General features: G+C 33.7%; 2 protein-coding genes across 4 annotated transcripts; one reads left to right on the top strand and one right to left on the bottom strand.

Annotated features, from left to right (window-relative positions):
* Positions 1-2,710, bottom strand: LOC125871590 (laccase-17-like). Its single transcript, XM_049552222.1, has 6 exons — positions 2,577-2,710; positions 2,147-2,298; positions 1,823-2,067; positions 1,605-1,733; positions 512-1,471; positions 1-255 (listed from the first exon to the last, which is right to left on the bottom strand). The coding sequence occupies exons 1-6, from the start codon at positions 2,667-2,669 to the stop codon at positions 125-127; spliced, it is 1,710 nt and encodes a 569-aa protein (XP_049408179.1). The 5' UTR covers positions 2,670-2,710; the 3' UTR covers positions 1-124.
* Positions 2,711-9,135: 6,425 nt separating this feature from the next.
* LOC125871586 (uncharacterized) lies at positions 9,136-26,804 on the top strand. Of its 3 annotated transcripts, none has more exons than XM_049552215.1 (18): positions 9,136-9,253; positions 13,465-13,669; positions 14,450-14,582; positions 14,912-15,063; positions 15,334-15,417; positions 15,525-15,587; positions 16,925-17,056; positions 17,144-17,350; positions 19,901-20,020; positions 20,243-20,289; positions 23,042-23,204; positions 23,327-23,464; positions 23,602-23,724; positions 23,831-23,929; positions 24,257-24,346; positions 24,814-24,895; positions 26,048-26,178; positions 26,330-26,804. In XM_049552215.1, exons 2-18 carry the CDS (start codon positions 13,526-13,528, stop codon positions 26,456-26,458), a joined length of 2,037 nt encoding a protein of 678 aa, XP_049408172.1. In that variant the 5' UTR covers positions 9,136-9,253; positions 13,465-13,525; the 3' UTR covers positions 26,459-26,804. The 3 variants fall into 3 exon arrangements, with proteins under 3 accessions (XP_049408172.1, XP_049408174.1, XP_049408173.1); XM_049552217.1 differs by having other exon boundaries at positions 16,949-17,056; XM_049552216.1 differs by having other exon boundaries at positions 9,237-9,253; positions 13,484-13,669.
* Positions 26,805-27,316: the final 512 nt, after the last annotated feature.

The raw sequence follows: 27,316 nt of genomic DNA on the forward strand, positions 1-27,316 counted from the left end.
TCTCAGTATTTTGAATTACAAATATATTCTCTCTCTCATGTAATCAAATAATAAAAATAAAATGAAGAAACATTAAAAGTCAAGGAAAAAAAATGAGGTACAAAAATTGCATGAAATTAAATTCTCAACACTTGGGGAGGTCCATTGGTGGAGGAGGCAACTTTTGATTTGGAAGTTTTCCATCTTGAACCAACCATGCCATTTTCAATCCCCAACTTGTGTGAACTTCCAAGTGACAATGCATAAACCATACTCCTATTAACAAACAACAAAATACATTATTAGCATATATATTCTACACTTTCTCCATTCTAATTTATGTGATGATGTTTGACTGAGTACAAAATTTAAGTCATAGATATGTATGCTATTATAAATCACTTTCATTAAGGGTATAGGTATCTCAAAGTTATATTGTTACCAAATATAAAAAATATGTCATTCTTTTCAGAACTGATTAAAATGACTTGATAATACTAGACTTTTCGAAAGCAAATTCTTAGATTATTACCTGGATTATCTGCTAGAAATCGAATAGCAACCCAACCACCAGAAGGGACACCCACAGTGTTCCTCTCAATAGGATCAACAAGGTTGAAATTTGATGGATCCTTATTAGGGTCATAATTCCCAAACCCTTGTCCAACAACAAAGAAGTTGAATCCATGAAGATGAAGAGGATGACTTTCAAGACCAAGAATACTTGTATCTTGCATTACTAGCTCCACACTTGTGTTAAATGGTAAAACCATAAGTTTTGTGTCATTATTAACAAGAGTGTTATTTGGAGGGTTTCCAGTGTAATTAAACCAATGTAAAGGACTATAAGGAAAATCAGGTTTATATACACCTTTAGATTGTCCAAAAAAATGAGATTGGAGAAGTGCATTTGTTGTAGGTAATATAAATGACACATTGTTGATTGAAGCTGAGAATTTTGTACCATTAGGCCCTTGACATGTTTTATTTTGATCACAAGGACTTGTTCCAAGACCTATTGTGAAAAACAAATGTTTATCGACATTTAGAGGTACATTAGCAGGAAATTGAGGAGTCGCGAGACTCCTCAATTTACTTGTAAAATTGGTGACAAAAATCGTATCGTTGAGAGATGGTAATGATGGTTTAAAGATTGGTAGATTTTTCAAATGGTGTTTTGATTTTGATTCATATTCTAAAATTCCAGCAACAGTAGAGTTGTCAAATGTGCCAGGACCTGTTACATATGGCCTAGCTAACATGTAAAATATGGCATTAGGAAAATGAGGTTTAGTTTTGAGAAGAACATTATGTGTTTGTCCTGGTGTAATAATAATTGTATTTGTCTCAAAGGGTTTAACATAAACACCATCAGCATCGATAACTTGGAGAGTATGATTCGCGATACTGAAGAAAAGCTCATCGTTAAGTGCAACATTGATCAATCGAAGAAGGTAAGTTTTTCCAGGCTTCACCTTCAATTTAAAAGTATCTGTATAAAAAACATGTATAATTATTATTTGGAAAGTCCAGCAATCTATAGTAAATTGAAATAAATTGAGTCATCATGTACACGTGTACTCTATTTTGTGTCATTCATTTTAGAACAGACGAAAGAATATTACCTTTTGTCGAGCAATTATATAAAGGGCCAGGAAGTCCATTAATAGTATAAGCATCAGAAACATTAGGACCTCCACCTGTTTGTAAAGCTTGAGAAATTATCGCCTCAGTGTCATCGTTGAACCATTCCCCTATATGACATTAGTATTAATTTTGATAACATTTGACAAATTAATTAATAATAATTATAATATTATGACTTAAAATTAATTATAATTACCAAAGATGATGGGAACTTCTTTGTAAGGTTTGGTAAATGGATAAGGATTATTTTTCTTAGGAAGAATAATAATAGGACCATAGAGAGTTGATCTCAACCATGAAATATGTGCATGCCACCAAAAAGTTCCTCTTTGACCAATTATAGTGAAATTATACACATATTTTTGGCCAATTTGAATTGGACATTGTGTTACATATGCTGGTCCATCTGCCCATCCACTACGAATTTGTCGAATTCCATGCCTATTATAAGAACAAAAATATTGATTAATCGTTGAATCGCGTAAGAAAATAATTAAATTATTTTTTTATGTATATATACCAGTGGATAGAGATGTTGTTTTGGACATTATTAATCACTTCGATTTCAAGACGATCACCTTCCCTTGCCACGATACGAGGTCCTGGAAATTTTCCATTTACTGTAACCATACTTTTGGTGTGGCATAGTCTTGTCACATTTTGCAATTTGATCTGAAATCCAAAATATGAAATAATTAACTTATGTACATTAACAATGTAAATTAAAAGAATTCTTACACTTAAAAAATGACAAGAAATAGTACTTTACATAATAAATTAATTAATAAGATTCGTAACCTAAAAAATAAGGATATTGGTATGACTTAATTACTAGTTACAACATGTTAAAATATACAAATAGTGTAACTTTTGTAGTAATGTCATTATGTATAAGTTAAATCCCATTATATAGAAATGAATGAAACTATAATAATTAATAATATGCTTACTTCAAACTTGTAATGCCTGGTTGCAGCTGAAACATTATGGAGGAGACATAATGCAATTATAGAGACAAGAAATAATATTCCAATGGCACCCATTTTGCACCCCAAAAAAAATGAAATCTTTTTCTTTAGAAATTTAATCTTCTTGTTGTTTTTGTACTAGAGCATGGAGGTTTCATATGTATATATATTGTTTGATAGGATGTTTGGTTGATTTGGTGAAATTAAAAAATAAATAAAGGATAATGTTGAAGAGAAAAGTGAATAGCTTGATTGTAAGGTATCTTTGGTTAGACCAAATGTTGTTGTAGAACAAACTTTAGAGTGGTGTCAAAGAATACACATTATTTGTATATTTGCATAGTATTAATTGTAGTATATTTGGCATATACTCTCAAAGTTGCGATAGATCGGTAAGTACTCATTCATCCTTAATTAGATATATTAAATTTGAACCCTGCATATCAAGTCAGTTTTAGTAGGATATGCTTTATCCTACGCAAATTCCATATAATCGGATCCCAAAACAAATATCGGACACTGAGTGAAAAACTTTAAAAATACTTCCTTTGTCTCAATTTATGTGACATATTTCGTTTTTCAATAATTAAATAGCTTAAGTTTGATCAAGAATTTGCTTATGAAATCTTCAAATTTTTAAAATGAAATTTAAATATTTGTAAACTATGTAAAAAGTACTATAAGTTATAATTGACAATTCAAAATATTTAAAAGATACATGAAAAATTTACGATCAAGATAGATTTATTTAAATCTCAAAATTCGAAATATGTCACAAAAATTGGGATAGAGGAGTACAGTATATTTGACATGCAAAATATTTCACTATCTCTATAGAGCTTTTCCTTCTTAATGACTCATGAAGTTAGATTAATTAAGGCTTCATAGACAGCTAACTAATTAGATATAGACAATATTTTGACACTCTTCCCTACAAGAATGATGATAGTCTTGAGGAAATTTTTTTATCATTATCAACCCTTGAAACTTAGTTAATAGAAGCGGAATCAGAATTCAAAGCTTATAAGTTTGAAATTCATATTTTATTTAAATTATTTATTGGATTCTAAATTAAATATTTTAGATATATTTAATAAATTTCATACGACTGATTTATTAAATATGATGCTGGTTAAGTGTTCATAAGCATTAAACTGTAATTAACTTAATGGTGAACTTGTTGTTTAGACTAATATAATTTCTTCTTTGAGAGGGGAGATATTAGTATGTTTGACATACTATTTTTATTTTTATTGTTTTATTTTCACTTTCTAATGGATTTTTAATTAAGGCTAGCTTACACAGCTAGGGATGATTTTGACCTTACACCATACATAATGTATTTTCGTTATTGATACATTTCTTCACTTGAATGTATGGAAAATTGCAGTAATAACAAACTTTTACATTGTTAACGTAAATATTTTTTACACTATCAGATCATTTTTATTTGTTATAGTAAATAAAACATATTTATTATGTCTCAACTTATATACGATATAGTTTGAATTTTGAGTGTTAAACAAGAATTTTTTTACTGTAATTTATTCGTATGCCTTTTAATTATTTAAAATTGTTAATCTTTGTGACTTATAGTATTTGTTATGTAGTTTTCTAGATATGTAGATTATATTTCAAAATCCTCAAAGATTGTGTGTCTGAATGCACGATCATAATAACTTGATTGTGTTAAAAAATATTTATAATGCATAAATTAAAGTATAAAGTACAGAAATCACATATATGTGGTGGCTAATTGCATCCAATCTCGGAAGTTTCCTCAATTCTAAAATCCCAAATTTTTCATTATATTGCTCTCAGATACATTCCTTGGTTGTCCAATAAATTACAAATGATACATTACTTAATGGGAGGGATGTATCCAAGAGGGAATAAGGATGTATCCGAGAGGGGAAGGACACATCCTAGAGGGGATGGACGTATCTGAGAGGGGATAGAGATGTATCCAAAGGGAAATTTTTGTGATTTTTTTAAATAATAGAAAATTTTAGAGATTATAATTTCTTATATTGTGTATTTATGTAAATTTTCCTAAATTTAAACTCATCCTATTTTATACAACTCTTATAACAGAAAATATAACATAGGAGATCTTTGTATAGAATACTCATTTTCTTTCAATCAAATTATAACTAGTCATATAAAATCATTTTCTCGAAATAATTATAAGATAAAGAATTCACGAGTGAATATCCACAAAGCCAAATCTCCCTTTATTAGTACGTTGCTATATTTTATTTGTAACAACGTTTAACTATACTAATATTGAAAAATAATAATTAACGCCATATGATTTTAGGGAGTACAATACGAGACAATAAATACAATTAATTCCTTTCAACCATTAAACTGTGGGACCAGATGGTTTAACCAAGGGTCGTTTTGGTCTGGAATAAGTTATTTCGAAATAATTAATGTTGGAATAAGTTATTTTGCCATGTATATTGAATACAACTTATTCCATCGTTATGCCAAAAATGATGGAATAAATAATCCAAGAACTACTTAATACCTCCAACCAAACGTGAGATAAAATAATCTTTACATTTTATCTTGAAATTATTACACCTTATATATATATATATATATATATAGTTTTTTAAACTAATTTAATCAATTTTTTTGTTATTTATGCAAATGCAGAAATTCACATGATGATCTATATAGAGTTCGATACCAAACAATACCTTATTTATTCTTATTATAGAGTTATTGGACTCTTTGAATACATTTTTTAATTTTTTAAAAATATGAATTACATTTATAACAAATTAAAGTTACTTAAAAAATATATGACAACAATTAGTGGATTAAGAAGCTTCTTTTTAAGGGACAATTTCATAATAAATAACAATATTAGTGATACTTGTTACAAATTGTAGCGATGTTATTAACTTTATAAAACATAACAACACTAATTTTGTAATACCTATAAAATCCTACTTTGTATTTTTATTGTAGGTTATATGTATGTCATGTATACACTTGAAATATATCTGATATACACACAAGCTTGCAGTTATATACACAATTGAGAAGTGGGAGCTAGAGATTCTGTGAAATAATAAAGTGACAAAAATAGTGCCTAAAATTTGAGTATATGTGCATATTGAATATATGCTATAAACTAAAGAATTTTTCTATTTGGTTAATTATTTAAAAAATTCTCTAATCAAGTAGAGACATATTTTGACATTTTTATTGTTCAAATGCATACTTAAAATTATTGAACGGGTATATATGAATCAATTTTAATTATTTATGAATGAAATTGAATCTTTTGTTTGTTTTTGTGACTTTGTTGTGGTCTTGTGGAAAATGTATTAGAAATTAGTTAAAATTGAAATTAACATACCTCACGACTTAGAAAATTTTAGATCGTAACACTGACTAGCCAAATTTATAATTTCAATAAGTAAAAGGGAAAAGGGCCAATTATATTAAGCATTTATATTATATATAGAGAGAGTATGTTAGTATGAAAAAAAATTCTTCAATTTTCTCATATTTGATTAGTCAAGAGTGTAACACCCCAGGCTCCACCCTTTGAAACGTCTAAATTAATCAGTACCTTTGTGGCAAGATGAAAATTGATTAATAAATTAAAAATAATGTGAATTAATGTGTCTAAATTAATCAGTAATGGAACTAAAGGACAAGTAAACTTAAAACTAACATTGGCTTTTTTTTCACTTTTTTTTTTGGTTGTTGTTTATGCATGCATTGACAACATGATCATGGTGTCTTTTATGTCTCTAGAGAGTTACTTAATTGCTTTTGTTACGTAACTATTGTTGACCAATACCCACACTAGCTTGTAAAAGCATTTTTCACTAACATCCAATGTTTTTGCTTTGTTGATAAGGTTGATGAGATGTGTTTTTGGATTCCTTATACGTAATCGTAAAATTTCCTTGTTTACATCGACAGTATAACGTGGTAATGTAATTAGTCTTAAATATTAGTTAAATGGATTCTCAATGAATGAAACATGACAATTAATATGAGACAGAGAGAGTACCTTGTTAGATTTAGAGCATGTATGATTAAAAGTAGTTGATAAGTACATTTAGATGTTGAAATTGATTCTATAATACATATAATCTGTATTTGGATAAAAGTTGTTGAAACTCATAATAAATGCTTAGTGAGTTAGTGTTTTTGGTTCAAAAAAATGTAGATAAGCATTATATCTCTTCCTCTAAAATGTTGAGATGTTTTTAAAGTTAAAATAATCTTATATTAAAAAAAGGATGAATGACGGAAATAAAATATAAAAATAATTAAAAGCTATGCTTGACGAAGATTACAAAGATATTAGGGATAAAATTATAAAAAGTTTGATTAAATCAAAAGTGCTTATAAAACTTTAAAGGAGAATTTTCTAAAATAGTCATTATGATTAAACTTAATTAGGCAACTTAGTTATAGTTTGCATATTTACGGGTTGTAGCTATAGATTAAGATGTTATGAGTGACCTCGTTTGTATAATCTCTGTGTACGTTTATATAATTTGCCTACAATTATATTGTATAATTCATGTGTATTTGTATAACTGAGCTTTTTTCATCCGTATTTTGTATAGACTAGTGGTTAGTATCAATTGATTTTTTTTTGTATAAACTCAAAATAACCAATTTATACAAACACAAACATCTAAACTTTAAACAATTATACAAATTATATTATACAATTTACATCATACAAAAGTTCGTTCGTACTTGTATAAACTAGTTAGTATCATTGATTTGTATTTATTTTTGTATTAACTCAAAATAACGATTTTATATAAACATAAACTTCTGAACTTTAAGCAGTTATACAAATTATATTATACAAATTACATTATACAAAAGTTATAAAAATTATATTATACAAATTCCGAAAACTACACGTTTACAAACCTATACACATATACATACATTTACATATACACGCCACACTCTCCTCTCTCTTCTCCTTTCCCAACCCTCACACGCGCTCCTCTCCCCTTTCTTATTCCCAAAACGCAAAAGTCAAGACCAAGAACCCTAGCCTCTTCATCTAAACGACACCATTCCTATCACCCATGTCAGTCCATCTCTCCATATTTGAAAGATTACATTGAATTTAGACTTATGGAGATATGTTTTCCTCTTACTTCTCCTCTATATTTTTTCAATCAATCTCTCAACTCCCGCTCAAACAGCTAAATTAGAATTCAAATCTTTATTTTCATCTATAAATGCATGATATTGATAGTCATTTAGAGGCAGAGAATTGAAATTTGAAGGTTGGAGAATATGTTGCCTATGTGTATATTAAATGTTGCAATAGTAAAATATTTTGTCATTCTAAGCTTGTTCAAAGCCTTGCTCATAATTTGGGTTGATTAAAAGAGTAAGTTTGTGAGACCATATCTGGATAAGTGATAAATCAATGTATTAGTTTAAATGAATAAATAAATAAATAAATAAATGCATAAGTTAGTCAAGATGTTCTTTTTTGTTATGTGTTTGAGTTTGTTGCTTAGAAATTTTCATTTTCTTCTGCTTCATGTGAACTTATGTGAGATTATTTGTGATTTTTTATTGTTTGTTTTTTATAAACTTTAATTTTAGAATGGTTAATTAATTTAGTCGAGTTTTCTAAAAGATAAAACTATTTTCTTTGTATTGTTTTGTTTTAATGAATTCCATTTTATCAACTCTTGTATTCTTTATTTACTTAATCAAATATCTTTAGTTAAAATTTTCACTTATCTTTAATTAATTTAAAACATTTTTTTGCTTTATTGATTAAATTGGTTTAAGTTATGATCTTTAAAATGATTTAAATAAATTATTACATAGTCTATTTTTAAAGTTTTAATCTTAATCTATTTTTTAAAAGTTTTAATATTAATCTTTTCTTTTTAAAATTTTTAATCACTTTCAATTTATTTCAAATGTTTAAGCTACGTTTCTTTTTTTTTCTTCAAAAAACTCAAAAACTGATCTTTACTAAATTATTTTCTTAAAAATTAGTCAAATATTTTAATTCAAATCGTCGAATAATGGCATGTTGACGATTACTTTGAGTGCTAATACCTTCTTAAATTACAAATAAGAATCTTCAACCCATTTTCTCTAGACTTTTAAAGGTTTATGTGTTCAGACCTTTGCAACATACCGTCAAGTATGATTCAAAAAATCAAAATACTTTAAATACGTTTTTGACCTCCGACCCCATCACCTTTATACAAAGCTCCCTAAATAGCCATTACCTAAAAAGCCCATCCCAATTCCCACCCCCACGCCCACCCCACCCCTATAGCTAAAATCCCTTATATATATATATAACTAGAAAATAGAAAAAGAAAGAAAAGAATCAATTTACGTACACTTTTTTTCTTCTCGCTCTCTGGGAGAGCTTTCAATTGTTCGCAATCGGTAAATCCTTTCTCTTCGTCATGGGTTGAACCATGAATCAATCTCTCTGATCTCTCTCTAACAGAATCGTCTCTTCCTTCTCTCTCTAGGATTTTGAGGTTTGATTTCATAAAATTTCTAGTTAGTTAATTGTAGGTGGGTTTTTCCAGTTCTCTGTACGGTGAAGCGTGAAGTTTTCAAGCTGAGTTCCTCTAATTCGTTGGCTTCTGCAATTGCTTTTCCATTAGGTATGAATTCTCTTCTTCTTCTTATTAAAAGTTTTAATTTTTATTTTGATATGCAATTCGAATTCATTTTTCTTCTTCTTCATTTTGGATGACATTAGTTTAAAAAGATTAATTTAGAGTTTTGGAGCTAGTAATTATAGGTTTTAGGGTTTACTTGTTATGTCCCTTGATGCTGGATGCATAGAATTAGTGGGAAATTGATTTTGACTTTTTTTTTTCCTTTCGGAAGTCATAGTTTTTTGAAGTGACTGTGACTGATACTTGGTGATGGTGTTTCTTTTTACAATTTTAGTTTTTGCACTCATTGAGACTGAGCTTCGTGATGATATATTGTTTTTTTTTTTGTTCATTGGTATGATTTCTTTGGGGAGCATGTCCTGTTTGTCGTTTGCGGTTCAAGTGTCTTAATTGTCGGGGTTCAAATTGGGCTTTTATGTGGGTTTCGAAATGGAATTGGTTTGTTACACTTGTTGGTTTCCATTGATGTCAGTGTACAGGAGTGTTCTTTGACAACCTAATGACATAGTTCACATGTCATTTATTACTTGAAGTATGGTGTTTTATGTTTGGTGGTCAGTTTTGTTGTTGGCAGCTTTCTCCTTGGGGAGTTGGTACTATAAGCGAAATGTGCATAGTTAAGCTGGAATTGTTAAACATGGAGAATCTGTTAAGAAACTATGTTCTTGTCTCAATTTTGTTTGGCAGTATCTGGCTGGGTACAGATTTTGGCTAAAAGTGCCTTCCATACCAAAATCTTTGTTTTTCTTATCTAGCGGGACCTACAACACGTCATGTCCTTGGTGAAATAGGAATGTAAAAATTAATTAGATGCTAAATATGTTAGATGCCATTTTCTTGAGATAGAGACTATAAGAGGAGTTCCAATCAAAATTGTGACAGAGGGAGTACTAAATATTGGTGTGAAGATTTAAATATTTAACCAATTAGATTTAATTTGTGGTGATTTGGTCGTTGTTCTTTGATAATTTTCATGTTATAGGAGGTTATTCCTTCTATGCCATAATGCAACTGTCCTTGCAGTAACATGGTTATCATACCTCATATCATTGATCCTTTGAATGTAATGTGATACTCTTCCCTGTCGTTCGTTCCTGAGCACATGGGAGTTAGCTCTACACATTAGGAGTCGTTTGGTAGTTGGTTAAAGTTATGTTGGTATCAGTAATACATGGACTAATTATGAGGGAATCTATGTATCATTTTATGCAGAGATTAGTTATGCAGGGCTTATTTATTCATGTATTACTTATTCCATCTTCTATCCTGCGTAAAACAATACATAGATTCCCTCATAACTTATACAGGTATTAGTTTTGTGAATCTCAAAATTGCAAACCTAAATCTGGATTAATTTTATACATGAATAGCTTACCTCCTAGGCAAGTACTAGACATGGTATTACTTATGCAGAATTTAATACCTATATAATTCATTTCCAAATCAGCTACCAAGTACCAAACTGACCCCTAAGGTTGTCCACGGGCACTTATGTAGGATGTTCAACTAACCTAGGTTGTCAACAACTGTTTCCACATGCTTTGCCATTGATACAGTCTGAATTTGCCTGTAATCGTACTCTTTTTTCACATTGTTCAACTCCTTTGCCCTAGGGTCCAAACTCCAAAGAATCCTTTGGCCCAACAGGTTCTTTGATGCCCTGCATGACCTGTGACGTCTTTTCAAATCTTGCTTTCTGCTCGACCAATATCGGAAAAAATGATACTTGTACCCATCTCTTTCTATGGATACTTCACTCGGACAATTCCAACCATCTCCCCCAATTTTGATTCTCGCTCACTTGAGATGGTTGTTGGGTTCAGTTTCTTCCTCAGTAGCTACTTATCCACCTCATATATTTCCAATTTCAATGAAAACCTTTTGTGACGAGAGGTGTAATGGGATCCTGCTGCTCGCATCAATCTTCTGGGAAGCTGGTAGACAACCTGTCGTGGGGCTCCACCAGAGCAAGCTAATATTTCTTGTCCTCCATCTCTACTCCTTCCACAGAATTTGTTATGCCATGTACCTGTTTGGGAACTCAAACAAGAACATATTCCCATCCTTATCATAAATGTTGGCCCCAAAGGCATCTGTCCAAGAGATGGAAGTTCATTTCTTTATTCCGATGATGTGATTTTCTGACTCCTCGTGAAATTTTCTGATGCCACACTTGTTAAGTAAGCCCTTTTTTCCTTTCCTCCAGATGCATTTGTATGCCTATGCAATACAGATACAACAACATACCCAGTGTCATGTAATCCCACAACCGGGGTCTGAGTAACCTATCTAATACAGATGTCTCCACTATTTGTAGAGACTAGATTCCCTGAGAGTGTTTGATTCATTTACTCTCGCACGAAGCTTTAGCAAAAGGGTAACCTTTGATGTTGTGTGACTCTGTAATATTCAGTTGGTTGTGGCATTTAATGAACCTTTCAATCCTTAAAAGGCTATTTCATTCCACCCCCATTTAATATGATCTCAGGAATTATTATTACAGACTTACCTTTCCCCTGAAGCGAAAGGATGCTCATGTACCTACCATATACATTAAACTTCCTAGTGCAGAGAAATTCTGATAGTTTGTGCTTGGTTTTCCATCTTCTGATTGAATTTGTCTTCTCTTTCGACGCCTCTTTGAGAATGTTGCAGATCCAAGACACGTGCTAAGAGTCGATTGTCTCATCATGTTACTGATACTCCTTCTTTCTACCGATTCATACTAGCTCTCCTTGCTATCTGACCACCTGGTAATATCAAAGGATTTGAATCCGGCATTGAAGTATATCCTATTGTCTTCCATACTGGAATAACTCTGGGCCGAAAAGAAAGAAAGAAAGAAAGAGAGAAAGAAAAAGGAGATCTTGTCAGAGATGACAGGTTGTGACATCTGAAAGAAGAAGAAAGAGAAAGAAGATTTTGACAGCAATCACAGTAAACTGAGCTACCGAGCTGTTCAAATTCCGGAAAGAGGCTGTTCTACAATCCTGGGAAGTAGGATAGAGAATACCTCAGTAGACGTGCCTGGGAGCATTTTTTTTCCCATGCAAGTCTGCACTATTCTGCCTATTTTGTGACTGTTCTCCAGTCTTCACTTAGTGCCTGTAGGGCTGATTCATCCGGTCCAGTTTTTCCAATGAACTTATATTTAGGATCACTAGTTCGCAATAGGTTTTGCCTATGAACTTCTATATTTTGGATCATAAGTAAACAAAAATTCTTTTAGAAGTACTTCCTCAATCACTCACTTTTTTTTTCTTTTGATTGGTAGAAGACTTTAGTGTCTTCACTTATCCTATTTTGTTCCCTTAGGTTCACTTGACCCCTTTCTTCAAATGCCGAACTTTTCGTTTGTGGAACAGTCATAAATTTGCAGTCCTTCATATAATTGTATCTTGTCATTCAACAAACTCTTCATTCTTTCCCTTTGATCATATGATCAATATACTTTCTAGTTCAGATGACAAATATATTCAGCTTTCTAGTATTTCAAGTTCCCTTTTTCCTTCTTTTTTTTTTACGTGCCTATGCATCAATGTCTAAAGCAAACAAAGTTAGCTTGTAATTGTGAACTCTAGACAGGAGCATAAAAGTAAACCCATAATCGTGCATAATGTACATAATGTCTCAAAGGGTTAAATTCATGTACCCTTCCCGCATGTTCAAGGTTCGCTCATTTCCTCAACTTCTGAAATTACACTTGCACTAACTCTGTCTTGGATGGTTTCTGCTAAAGTAGAGATAGTTACCCGTTATTTGCCTTGTTGCTTCATGACTATGGTCATTCATAAACAATTATTCTCTCTCTCCTTCAAAATTGACGATTTTGTGTATTGGTGATGCCAAATGTAACTCAAATGATGACACTCTGGAGAGCACTATGAGTGTTTTGGGTTGATCTGTTTCTTTGCTCTCTAGTAATTGGCCCTAAAAAGGGTTGTAATCTATCATTCGAGTTAATTATTGTTCTGTTTCATATCATCTAATCTCCTGCGTTTTTTCCTCTTGTGTTAGGTTTTAGATTTCTTTAATATCCAAATTTATGATGTTTGTTTGGTTCATTAAGTTTTAACATTTGGATGATGCATTGATATTTGAATAAATTCAGACTTTTCAGTTGTCATAAAAGATTATTCGCTTATTTTTTATCTGAACAATTCGATATCCACTCTTGTTTGTTGCATGAGCAGAACTATAAATTGCTTACAGGCACCTTGACATATGCTTTGTGTTGAGACTTGAATCACCAGCATGGATCTGAATGCCTTGCCACAGCCAGAGGATGACGACGAGATTTTTGGACAACAATTAGAAGATGATGAACCACAAGAACCTATTTTACATAGTGATGAGCGTGCAGATTATGTCACGAGTGCTGTAGAGATTTCACGTCGCGTATGTTTCTGCTTATACTGCTCGCTGTATCAACTATTGAACTGTACTACTACTTGAACTTGCTCCTTTATTGGATATTTCTTTTTGGCTCCTTGTTTGATACATGTCTCTTTTATCTTGGTTGTTTCTTTGCTGCTTGTCTTCAGCAGAGCAATAACCAATAGAAAGCTTTGTAAATAAAGTAAAATTTCATTAAATCAAAATCCAGAGGATGTAATTGATTTTTTTTAAAAAAAAGTATCCTGAGAGTTATTTAGGCAAAATGGTTTCTCCAAGAACATAGATGAACTTATTTTACTTTCCTCCTGTAATTGCTCTCCCCTCCCCCCCCTCCCCCTTTTTTTTTTTTTTTTTTTTTTGTTTCTCCCCGTTTTAGCCCACAGGCAGTTTGGGCTCATCATATGGAAGGGGAAGAGTGGTTGTTGAACAGTGGGAAATTCAGCATTGTTGTTGGTAATCTGGTTATCTCCAAATTTGAACTATCTTTACTATCTTTGGTTCCACACTTTGTACCTCCTTTTACCAATCTCGTCTCCGTCAAATGGGGGAGAAAGTAAAGAAATAGAACTTGCTTCTTTGTCACTTCTTTCTTTGATAGTGGAAAGGGATAGGAACATGGGAGTAAGTGCCCATAGATAGGGTTATGTTCTTGTGAATCTTATTATTGTGGAGACTTAATTTTCTTTTTAAAATTTATATTTTTCTAGTTTTCTATCTCTTACCTGTCAAAAAATTATTTTCTAGTTTGCATGCCCTCTTTCTAAATGCTGTTTGTTTTAGGAGCGGGAGGAAAGGATTCAAAAACTTAAAAGACAACATCCAGATGATAGACCAGCATATCCATCTCAACCACGAATGCGGGATGAGATCTTTCAGACAAAGAGACAGAAACCTAGCAGCAGACTTCCTCCAGGTTTTTTTTTTTGTGCACACACTCTCTCTCTCTCTCTCTATTGTGTGTCACTTATCCCTTTGCCGTGCGCGTGTGTGTGTGTATGATTTGTTGAAGTAGCAATAGGTTCCTGCTTCCCTCCATGTAGTCCATCTTTCTTTTTGCTCTTGTCTTCTAAGTCCATCTTTCTTTTTGCTCTTGTCATCTAAGTGTAACTCTAGGTTGCACATAATTTTACTGTGCCTTCTTTGACTATTATCTTATCACAGGTTCTTAATTCTCCCCTTTTCCCCCCTTCCTTGCTACTCATGGTTCCATGAAATCATTTATCTTTTGGATTGCATATGCAGGTTGGTTGGATTGTCCTGCATTTGGACAGGAGATAGGTTGTCTTATTCCTTCAAAGGTTCCATTGGATGAAACTTTCAACGATTGTGTTCTTCCTGGCAAAAGATACTCGTTTAGGCAAGTCCTCCACCAACAGAGAGTTTTAGGAAGAAAAGTGAGTGTGTTAACCTGAATTTGGGTCCTTATTCATTCCCTTAACGTGGATTTTATCTTCAAAATATTTGATTCCTTACAGCAATGATGATCTGCTCCCTCTGTATATACCTTTACAACACTTTCTTGTTAATTTTGCCCTCTTAATTCATTTGGGTTACTTTCACAATCATTAGATGCCTTGTTTATTCTGACCTCTTAATTCATTTGGGTTGCCTTGACAACACAGGATCTTCTAAACTACAACTGACTCATTGCATGTTAATTTCAGCTTGGTATGGTGATTGATCTCACCAATACAAGTCGATACTATTCATTGTCAGATTGGAGGAAAGAAGGCATCAAGCATGTAAAGGTTGGTACATGGTAATAAAGTCATGGAGGAGAATAGGTGATGGGGGCGTATTTTTTCTCTTTGAGTTATTGTTGTTGTCCTGATTTTTACTCTTTCATGTGTATCAGATTCAATGCAGAGGCCGCGGGTCTGCACCTGATAATGAGTCTGTAAATTTATTTGTCTCTGAGGTAATTTTATATATGTTGGTTGCATGTTTAGTTGAATTCTGTACCTGAGAATGAGCTTGCATTACTTACCATGTAAAAGTACTACAAGTTTGTTTTCTTACCTTTATCCATACATGGTTAGATCTTCGCTGTTACAGATTTATTATCATATATGTTACACTTGGTGCAATTATTAATGTGTGTTGTTTGCCAATCAAGTGGAAAACAAAATTGATCACTAATTTGTTTGTAATCTTCTAGGAATAAAAAGGAGAAAAAGCTATTTTGAGAATGATAGGGTAGATGTTTTGTAAATATTTATATTATATTATGAATGTGCTCTATTCTTATCAAAAGAAAGAATGTAATCCATTCCTTCAAGTGGAGCCTTGGTGTAACAGTAAAAGCTGTCATTGTGTTAGTAGATTGCCATATGTTCAAGCTGTGAAAATAGTTTTTTATGGAAATGCAATATAATGTTGTGTACTGTAGATCGAATATGGTCTCCTTGTTGGGTTTTTGTTATCTTTTTAGCTGATATCTCCTCCTATTTTGTAACTATGCATCTCCTTGATGCCTTTGTGATTTATAAAACACTTCATCTAAAAAATATGGTCCCCTCTCTGGACCTTGGACAGTGGAAACTTATGCACTAGGGCTCTACACTCTTATTAACAGGAAAAGGGAACATTGTTGGATCCTGCATTTCCTTTTTGAATTGTCCCAATTTACATAAGATGTCAGGAGAGCCTTGACACAACAGTAAAAGTTGTGGTCCGTCCTTCCCTGGACCCCATACATTATGGGAGCTTAGTGCACTAGGACTATCCTATCTTATTAATAGGAATAGGAACATTATTGTATCCTGCATCTCCTCCTTGGGTCGTCCCAATTCACATAAATATCACGTATCCAATCCCCCCCCCCCCCCCCCCCCCCCCCCCCCCCCCCCCCACAAATCAACCCCGTAGAGAAGATGTTTCAATTGGACCAAGAATCACCTGATTTTTTGAAAGGAAAACAAAGCATTATGAACTTGAAAATCCATTTTAATGTTTTTCTTTTTCCCATGCGAAAAGTTGCTGGGAATACTGTATTTGCAATGGAAACTGTATTTTGTCAGAATTTGTCTCAGATTAAAAAGTACTGTACTTCCTCAGAGTATTCGAAAGGTGTTCTGTTAACTTCTAGTTAGGTTTTCTTAGAGATAGGACTCAGCATTGATGAGAAGCGTGTTGTCATATGAGTTTTATTCTGTTCAAGTCTTTAAGCAAATAAAGGCTAACTTTATCACATCCTCGCTGAATGTTATATCCTATTGAAAGGAACTTGATACTAATATTTATGGCTTCTATGAGGTTTCACAATTTCTTGCCCGTCAGAAACATGCAAAGAAGTATATTCTTGTCCATTGCACACATGGGCATAATCGCACTGGGTTTATGATCATTCATTATCTTATGCGTACGCTGCCAATATCTGTCAGTCAGGTCAGTAATTTTGTGATGCTACATCCTTCTTGCTTCAAACTTAACCACATATCCCTGAGTATGAATAATGAGAGTACTTTTATGCAGGCAATTAAAATTTTTTCTGATGCTCGTCCTCCTGGGATCTATAAGCCAGACTATATCGATGCCCTATATGCCTTCTATCATGAGAAAAAACCTGAAATGGTTGTTTGTCCACCAACACCTGAGTGGAAAAAATCTTCTGAGCTTGATTTGAATGGTGATGCTATGCCAGATGACGATGACGATGGAGGTCCTGCAGCTCCTTTGACTGTATGTGTTTGTGCAAGAGAACTTTCCTCTTTGATATTGTTGAACTTTATTAGTGGTTGAAGTGTTTGGTTTTTCCTTCTCTGATGAAAGTGTAAGCCTTCAGTTGTTTTTCCTTCTCTGATGGAAATGCAAGCCTTCAGTTTCCACTTGTGCGGTGTTGAATTTGATTGAACGTGAACACTAAGCCATTCTAGTGGCTCTCGACATTAGAATGAGAAACCAATCACTTTCTGTCTTTCTGATACTTCTATGGTGAGAATTAGTGGAACTTGATTTTGAGTGCAACATTAAGCTTGATTATGGAAATTACCTATATATGACATTCCCAAGTCATTTTTCCAATGGAGATTGTAAATGAGGAACTCGAGTAACGACCTTGCAATACTTGGGATGCAAGGATTGCCACAGCTTTTTAAAGGCATGATTCCTAATCAGAGATTACTTGAATTAGGAAGGGCTGGTCATTAATACCTCATGCCTGTCTAGGCTAGATATATTGAACCACCTTACGCGAGTCTCCTTTCGTCAGCCATGAGACGTTTCCATGTATGGTCTTAATATTCACTTTCGTTTTGGTTCGATGAAATTTGTACCATAAAATGTTGATAGATTATTCTCAGAGTGAGGACTTCTTTTCCTTAGACTCCGCGTTAACTATGCTTCAATCCCAAACTAGTTTCAGTCAGGATATGAATCCTCTATATAATTTGCTTTATTACACTCAATTTTATTTCAATTCTGGAATGATAATTAAGAAAATGATCTCTTGTTCTCCTTTATCTGTCCATTCCCACCCAGCAGCCCGTTATGGAGTTAGTGGATTAAGGGTGAAATAAGTAGCCAAAATTTAATGCTGAAGAATTTTGGGTCATATCTTCCATTTTTTTAATGTCCGGCCTGGATGGCTTAATGTGATGATAAAGGTTTCCTAGGATTGTTCTTTCTTGATTGAAAGAATTTCTCCTATAAATGCTGAGAACTCTGTACTTTGCATAATTCTTTCTTATTTGCATTTGAGTGTTTTTACCTCCATCGACAGCCTATTTTATCGCCTCTGGTCCCCCACCAATTTAGACACACCCAAGAAGAATCTAGTTTTTCTTAAAAGCTCGACAAAGGTCGCTAAGCAGTGGTAGAAGAGATCTAACTTTTGCTTAGACTTAGAGCAAGCATAATATGTTCTAACTTGAAAAAGAGTCTGGCATGAAATTTTTTAAAAATACACATGCTAATGGTGTCATATTCGCTGACCTTCTAGAAAGATCAACGAGGTTCACTCCACCAATTAAAGAAAGACACACCCAAGAAAAAATCTAGTTTTTTCTTAAAAGCTCGATAGAAGTGGCTAAACAGTGCTAGAAGAGATCTAACTTTTCTTTAGACTTAGAGCAAGCATAATATAGAAAGATAAACGAAGTTCGTCCTCCTTTTTCTCTAATATTTTGCTGGGGAAAAAGCATTTTGGTGTTTTTTTATATTCTATCATCACTCCTTCACTGCTTTTCAAGGTTTTGATGATTGGGCTTTTTATCAAAATGGTTATTGAATAATTAATTTGTAGGACTGCATCTACATAGGAAAGCGAGTGTATGCAGACATTCAACTATACATTTTTGATGTTCGATTTCCTTTTACTATTTGAAAGCTTATATTCCAGAAAAACAAACTTAACTGAGACAGCCAGAGGGTTGAGTGAGAAAGGTGGGCATGGTGGTGTAGAGAGGCAAGAAGGGGAGTGAATCCGGGGGTAGGGTGTGTGTGTGTAAAACAAAGACGGGAGGCAATGCAGATGGAGGGAGAAGGAATGTGGGTTCGTGAGGATTGTACTGAAGTGAAAGGAGGGGTATTGTCTGTGAAATCATGTTTTTCTTTAAGAAGAATGACTAGTTATTGCTTGATGTCGCCTAATCTACTACTCCATGCCAGTATACCTGTTGTTTCTTTCCATTTGCCATTTGGTCTGTCCAAAAATATGATCCTTCGTTAAATGAGAAGTCTCTGTTCCCATCATACAAACTAATAAAAACTCATATTACTTCAAATTTTTTTGACATCTTACCAACCAACTGTTCCACTTTTCACATTTCTAACAATTGTCTAGAACACTGTCCTAGAAACTCAATTTAGTAATCTATTCAAATGGTGCAGGTTCTACTGTACAAATTCAGCATGATAACATAATTAAGGTTACAGATGCTTGTGATTACATCTTTATACCAACATGTTATGGTTTTGGTCTCTATACTTTTGCAGTGTACTAAGTTTTCTCAAACTTTTTGACGTCTTCCCAACCAACTGTTCCACTTTTCACATTCCTAACAATTGTCTAGAACACTGTCCTAGAAAACTCAATTTTGTAATATATTCAAATGGTGCAGGTTCTACTGTATAAATTCAGCATGATAACATAATCAAGGTTACAGATGCCTATGATTACATCTTTATACCAACATGTTATGGTTTTGGTCTGTATACTTTTGCAGTGTACTAAGGTTTATTTATTCGACAGAGCTTTTATAATTTCCTCATAACTCATTTTCTCCCTTTCAGGACAATCTTGAAGCACAAGTAGTAACCTCAAATGATGACATTTTGGGAGATGCAATCCCACAAGATCAGCAAAATTGTTTACGACAGTTTTGTTATCAAGCACTGAAAATGACCCCAGGGGTAGGAATTTCGCAGTTGGTTCTGTTGGCGTCTTTATAATTGTTGCATTAAATGGAAAGTTCTTGTATTGTTTGTGTGCGTTACTTTTTATTTTCTGATCTTGCTGTGGACTCACTTTCTATTGTGCAGTTGTGGATTATGTAGACTACTTACTGCAAAATATAGATGTGTCTGCTGTTTGAATTCTAACTCATAATACCTTTTGGTGTATTTGCCTTTCAGGGTAGAGGCCCACAATTTCCTGGCTCACATCCAGTCTCTCTTGACAGGTTTGGTTCCAGTCCTTATTCGGAGAACTTTAACTTCATTATATTTTTTTGGTCTAGTCAGGTGTAACCTTAGGTCTAGCTTATCACGCTTAACCATGCATACAAGAGGCCTCTTTTCACCTAAATTAACTTTAAAAGAGGGAAACATGTTGATTTTTTTCCAAATCAACATGTTTCCTGCAAAAGTACTTTATTATATTTTTTTGGTCTTACCTAAATCAGATTAGAAACTGTGTAAAGTTAATTTATCAGAAAGGGGAAAAGGTTCCGCATAAGCTGATACATGACATTTATCTGCATTTCCTTGATATGTGGAGATGACAGTAGAAACTGTTGCTGTGTGACAGTAGAACTGGGATACTGTGTAGATTTGTGAGACTTGTAAATATGGCTCCTGCACAGCCTTTGTGCTGAAATTTATGTACTGCTACCATTTTCAAAAGGCTGGTGCTGTGTGATGTAATGTGTTAATTGTCCTTAACACATGGATGATGGTTGTTATATTTCGAACTTCTTTCATCATGTGGATGTGATGCAGTAGTGATACATTTCTGTCCAGTATGTGATTTCAAACTTTACATCTGTTTGAACAGATATTTCGTTTAGGTGTCCCTAATTAGTTGAGGACTTCCAGTTGGCTTATCAATCTGAGAACTGCATATCTGAGTGTGAATTCCGATATTTGCTTTGTGTGATATTGCTGTTAAATATAAGTGTGAAGACATCAAAGCCTGTAATATCTATGTGGCTGAAGAATGAGTTATCCTCGACACCAGTGAGTTGGATTAATTAAAAGCAGGAAACATGTTGATTTGGAAAAAAAATTAATCTTGTTTGACTTGTTTAAATTGTGTTACTTATTTATTTAAAATGCTAAATTATATATCAAATACAACAAACAACAAAATAGTCCACTACCATGATTCAATAAATTAACAATAATATGCTTAATGGATGAATTGAAGCTTGTTAGTGAATATGGGTCCAGTCACTCCAGTGATCTTTTTTCTTAGAGATGGTGAAGTTTGTTACAGTGGCATGGAACATGTTAAATCACTTGTGAAGTGATTATCATGATTATTTCTTTATCCTCTTCAGGTGTCTAGTTCCTGCTTTCTTCAGTTTAAGCCTTGAGGTGTTGAATGTTATTAACAAATAACAGCCTACTTGGTATAGAATAAAATTTGGTGGCGATTTTTGTTTTATTTGCATAAAGTGCTTCTTTCGATAGTATTCTTTTCTTGCTATGAGACAAATAGTTGAGTGTTGTTCAGTTTCAAAATAAATAAATAAAAATCCAGTTTCGAAAAATAGTTGAGTGTTGTTTCAGTACTTATTAAGTGCCTAAATAGGCTATTATAGTTGGATTTTGGCTGGTTTATCTGAGTGATTTTTGCTTATGATGGAAAATGGACTCTGCCATTTCCTAGGATTTTTGCCGATCATGTATGTATTTCTGTTGTTCTAATTGCAGTTGGATTCATCATATTTTTCATAGAATTTTGGATGACAGGTTCAGCGCTAATTATACTTTTTCATAGGGAGATGTAGTTTTCTTCATGCTTGAACTCTTACAATATTATTTGGTGCTGAGGATGAAATCCCTTATTTTGCTTTCTCCTCCTCCTGGGAACTGCTCAAACATTTCTTTTCTACCTCTTGATTTCTTACTGGTGCCATTTATTCTGCTTCTTATAATCAGCCATTAGGAGTCTTTGCCTAAACTTCATTAGTGTTTTTGTCTCCCAACCATGAATGTCCCTAGGCCATCATTTGTTACTGCAGAAGTCATGCACTTCCTCCCAATATTTTTTACTTGTATTTCTGCAAATGTTGCAACTAAGCTTTTCTTTGAAGTCTCCTCACAATAGCTTATATTCTCTGAACCCACATTTAACAGTTGTGTTTTAGTTAGATCTGATCCTGTAAATAAAGTAACTACTTATCAGAAGAGGAGTTTTGGTGGTTCATGAACTTCCAAGTCTTTGGGATGTTCAAACTTCAAATGATCAGACTGAAATACTTTTTGATTCTTGTGACCTGCCAAATAGGCAGAAAGGCACATCTTTTTATTCTTGTGGATAATTGTGGCTCATCGAAGGGCCTCCCTCCACAGGGACCGGAGAGAGGGAGGGGGGGGGGGGNGGGGGGAGGGGTTGAGTGCTTGTGTGTGTTTATATGTGCCTTAGCTAGTCGACTTCACGGAAGGTTCTGAATCTTCAGAGACCATTTTCTTCTATCTTTTCAGTTCATATTCTTTACATGGTGACCAACACTGAACCGAACTAGTTCCTGAAGCCTCTGGGCAACTTGTGTTGTGCAGCAGTGTGCCTATTTTGTCTTGTGCAGCAAACATGGTTAGAACTTTGAAGGTTACACATTGCAGAATGAGTATTTTTCTAGCTATATTATGCTTGCAGTGCATGAAATAAGTTTGTTTTGTTTTGTTTGTTCTGCTAATATTGTTTTATTCTGCACGATAACTTGTCCATCAACTGTTCTGAGTAGTTAATGTATTTTTTTAGATATCTTGTACAAATTTAACTCATGGATGATAACCTTATTGTATCTTCATACTTGAACCTCATATGGACTCGGACATGGATATTAATATATTCTCTGACAAACCAATTGTTTATTTATTAAACTGGCTAGTTGCCTTACAAACCATGGTAGGATCCCAGACAAAGCATGGAAGGTGAAAACCCATAAATTAAGATTCATCCAAGGTAATTGTTGTCATGATGCGCAGGGAAAACTTGCAGTTATTAAGGCAGCGTTACTACTATGCCACTTGGAAGGCTGATGGGACACGATATATGATGCTGATCATGATGGATGGCTGTTTCTTAATTGATAGACATTTCAACTTCCGGAGGGTTCAGATGAGATTTCCTTGCAGACACACTAATGAAGTATGCTAATATCCAGTTTGCTATTAGGATGTTCTGATCTTTTCTTTTCCCTTTTATGTCTCACTGTTGGAAATTATCAGTACATATGATTTATCATATGAAATTCTCATATCTTCTCCCAGGGTTTAGCCGAAAAGACCCACCACTTCACTTTACTTGATGGAGAGATGGTAATTGATACTTTGCCTGACACACAGAAGCAGGAAAGGAGATACCTAATTTATGATATGATGGCTTTGAACCAGGTGTCTGTCATTGAGGTTGGATTCTTCGATACGAAACCACTTAACTTTACTTCTTGAAAAATTTATGTTAGTTATACGCTTGGGGGTCTTTTGGTTCTCTTCGAATATTATCTGTACATTGTTGTTGCTCATTCTCTGTTCTATAATTTCAGCGACCCTTTTATGAACGGTGGAGAATGATCGACAAAGAAGTGATTGGTCCAAGGAATCATGAACGTCAACATATATACCAGAGTAGAAACCCTTACTATAGATATGAGTTGGAGCCTTTCAGGGTATGTTTCGTCAAAATGGAATATATTGTCATAAGATAACTTATAGTTAATTTCTAGTATTATTTGTTCTACCTAAAGTGGCTGCTGATCTCTCAATGTTTATCAGGTGAGGAGGAAGGATTTTTTTCTGCTCTCTACTGTCACAAAACTTCTCAAAGAATTTATCCCAAAGCTTTCACATGAAGCTGATGGTCTTATTTTTCAGGTGCTAAAGAGTACCTATACTGAATTGCTTCTTGTTCTAGTGTTGTATTGGACTTTCTCCTGAGGAGTTAATTTCTTACATCACTTAAGATGTTTCCAAATTATATGGCATGTATGTTTTGATTGCTATGTTGGAAAACTCACTGTGGAAGTGGTTTCGAAACTTTATCTATGTTTACTGTTATGTTGCAGAGAAGTAGAGTTAGTAGCACATCCTCTTGCATGTTATTGCAAATAACATGTTTATGGCTAACAGTGATGGAGATACATAATCATACAGATGAATTTAGGTTCTGGATACTGAGCCACTGTTTTCTTTCTGTGTTAGGGTTGGGATGATCCTTATGTTCCTCGCACGCATGAGGGTCTCTTGAAGTGGAAATACCCTGAAATGAACTCGGTCGACTTTCTGTTTGAGGTTGTATTCTGCTCTCCTAGTGAATAGAGCTGTTGCTGTTTCCTCCTTATACTTTTGGTTTCTTGTTATTTTTATGCTCCTGCACCTTACCTGCCAATATCATTTATTTCCATGCTATAAGTGTGTTGAGATAGTTAAGTTAATAAAATGAACCGCTTTAGTTTTTAGGCGAAATGATCACACACTTAACATAATATTAAATCAGGTAGTGGTCCTTAGTTCTAGTCTTGCTGTCACCCATTATCAAAAAGAGTTTCCACATGCTTGGTTCATGAAAAAGAAGCAGACCCGCACATTAGGGGATGTATTGAGACAATTTAAGTTATCAAAAGTGTGTTTTCTCTAATAGCTTAAGATTTTAGATTGATGCTCTCATCCTTCAACAAGGCAGAATAGCCTTGTGAAGTGGATCATGTTTCATGCTCTCCTATTGGAATTAAGTGTGATTTTCTCTGATCATATGGCAGGTGGTCGACGATCGTGAATTTCTTTATCTACATGAACGAGGGAAGAAGAAACTAATGGAGGGGAGTAGAGTTGTTTTCCCAGGTCAGAAATCCGAATTGGATGTAGTGTTATTATTTGATGGAGTTATTAAACTTCACTCGAGAATGATCTAAAAAGTTAAGGATGCTATTTCACACTCCTCTTGAAACTGTCAAGATTCCTTTTCGGGTGTTTGTGAGGTGCTAAGTAGTAGTCCCTCCGTTCCTTTTTACTTGGCCCATGTTGACTTAGCACCTTGGGGTCTATTTTACTAAATTAGCATTTTTAATTATGCTTTGAAAATCTAAGTGTGACTAGTAGTACGTTACGTAGTTACTTAATGATAAGGGTAGTCTTTGAAGAAAAATAATAAATCTCTTGATTTGCAACAAGTAAAAAGGAAAATTTATTTTTACTAGGGACAAGTAAAAAGGAACTGACTACTGAGGGAGTAGTAAGAATATGGATAAAAATTCTAAAGGTACTTCTTGCTGTGACTAAAAACTTAAGAAAGTGTTGCTATTTCACAACTGATGCTCTCTTGTAAGTTCAAGATGCATATTCTTCTTTGCCAAAAAAGAAAAAAAAGAGATACATATTCTTGCTTTTATTTTTTGCTCTGTTAACGCTTAGTAAATTGAATTTGGATTTTCCACAACTTGAAATTGGATCAGCTGCTAAGGTTAAAAAAAGGTCAGACGTGTAAGTTTGGATTATTTGGATTGTCACAATGTGAATTGGTCTTTCCTTCTGAATACTCTCAGACAAATGGGATTTGGTAGCAAATGGATGAAGTTGATTGAGGTATGTATAAAAACAGACAAGTTTTCTGTCCTTGTGATGGGGAACCCACGGGCTTTTTTGAATCAGCAGGAGGGCTGCGACAGGGTGATTCTCTCTCCCCTTTCTTATTCATTTTGGCAATGGAAGGCTTTGATTGTATGATGAGGATTGCAACCCAAAACAGATGGATTAGAGGCTTTCAGGTCGGAGATAGAGTGGGGGGAGAAAAAGAAGTGTCTTATGCTCTATGTGGTTAAGTGACATACAGCCACATGTCTAATCTGTTGTCCTATAGTGTTGCATATCTAAGCAGTTCTCTTGTGCTTTATTTGTGTCCCGTGAACTTTTGTGTTCTTTTGTTTTTTCCCCTGATTCTCTTGGTATTTGGCCTTTGGTGCATTTCCTGAAATGTTGGGTCCTTTCATGTTTCAGATGGTTCTGATCCATCAGCTTACTCCGGTAAAATAATAGAGTGCTCTTTTGACACTGATAACCAAAAATGGATATGGATGAGGACCAGAGTCGACAAAGGAACTCCGAATGATTACAACACGTACAGAAAGGTGTTTCTATAATGACACATACTAAACTAACGCAGTTGCTTTGTTAATATGTAGACTTGTGGTTTATTAGAACCTTTTCCATATTTTCTCATCTTTTAGAAAGATTATGGTCCCTATTGACTCTAATTATTGTTCATGTACAAAAATTCAGGTGATGAGAAGTATTACTGACAACATCACTGAAGAAGTGCTGTTGAATGAGATTTATGAGATCATTCGACTGCCAATGTATGCGGATAGGATACAGAGTGATAGCAAAGCTCATGTACGACGCAGATGAATGAATTGGTGCTTAGCTGTGTTCATGACATGTAGATCAATAGAAGAATATTTACGAGCAGCCTTAGTCCCTAGGCATGTTTTGTGTACTATACTGGGTTTGTTGTATGGATCCAGTTGGCACACTGTAAACTTAGTGGTCCATGACTTTGTGTTTTTTCGTCGTTAGCGATAAGGTTGTCTTGTATATTAGTTGTTTTAGTTCACTTCTTTTTTCCTGGTTACTGGTAAGTTGTCTGAGGTAGGTTTTACTCCAGTAGTAGTTTAAAACTTCAAGCTCTATGTTATCTACTCCCTTGTGAATATAAGTTTGTTCTACTAGTAATTTCTAGTTTATCGTTTGCCTTTGTTCTTTCAGTATATTCATTTAGCCTTCTTGTAATATAGGCGGTAGAATTTGCGAGCATTGTGGACGCTATTGTGTTGTTGTATGTGGATAATACAATAGAGTTCTCTTATATTTTTACTGATCAGTCTCCTTTGAAGATGGTCATATAGCTAAGATAATGTTTGTAATGAATTAATAATCGATTTTCCATGGAAAACTTTTAACAAATTTCAAATAAATGTATAACTTTTAACATTCTACATGAACTATTTAAGATCAAATATATTTTAGTATATTGTGTATATTTTTAATTTCAGATCACAAAATTCAAAAATAGTTTTTAGAATTTTAAACTCGTACTTTAGTCAACAAAAAAAAAAGAAAACTAATTGGTGGTGAATTAAGAAAAACATAGTATTCCTTCAGTGGTGAGAGGAGAAATCTAATCAATCTCTTCAGCAATGTATACATTCCAAACAAAATATATCATCATTCTCCTACACCCTATCAATGGTAACCTCGTAGAAGTCA

This window comes from Solanum stenotomum, chromosome 7 (assembly GCF_019186545.1).
Source record: "Solanum stenotomum isolate F172 chromosome 7, ASM1918654v1, whole genome shotgun sequence".
NCBI lineage: Eukaryota > Viridiplantae > Streptophyta > Magnoliopsida > Solanales > Solanaceae > Solanum > Solanum stenotomum.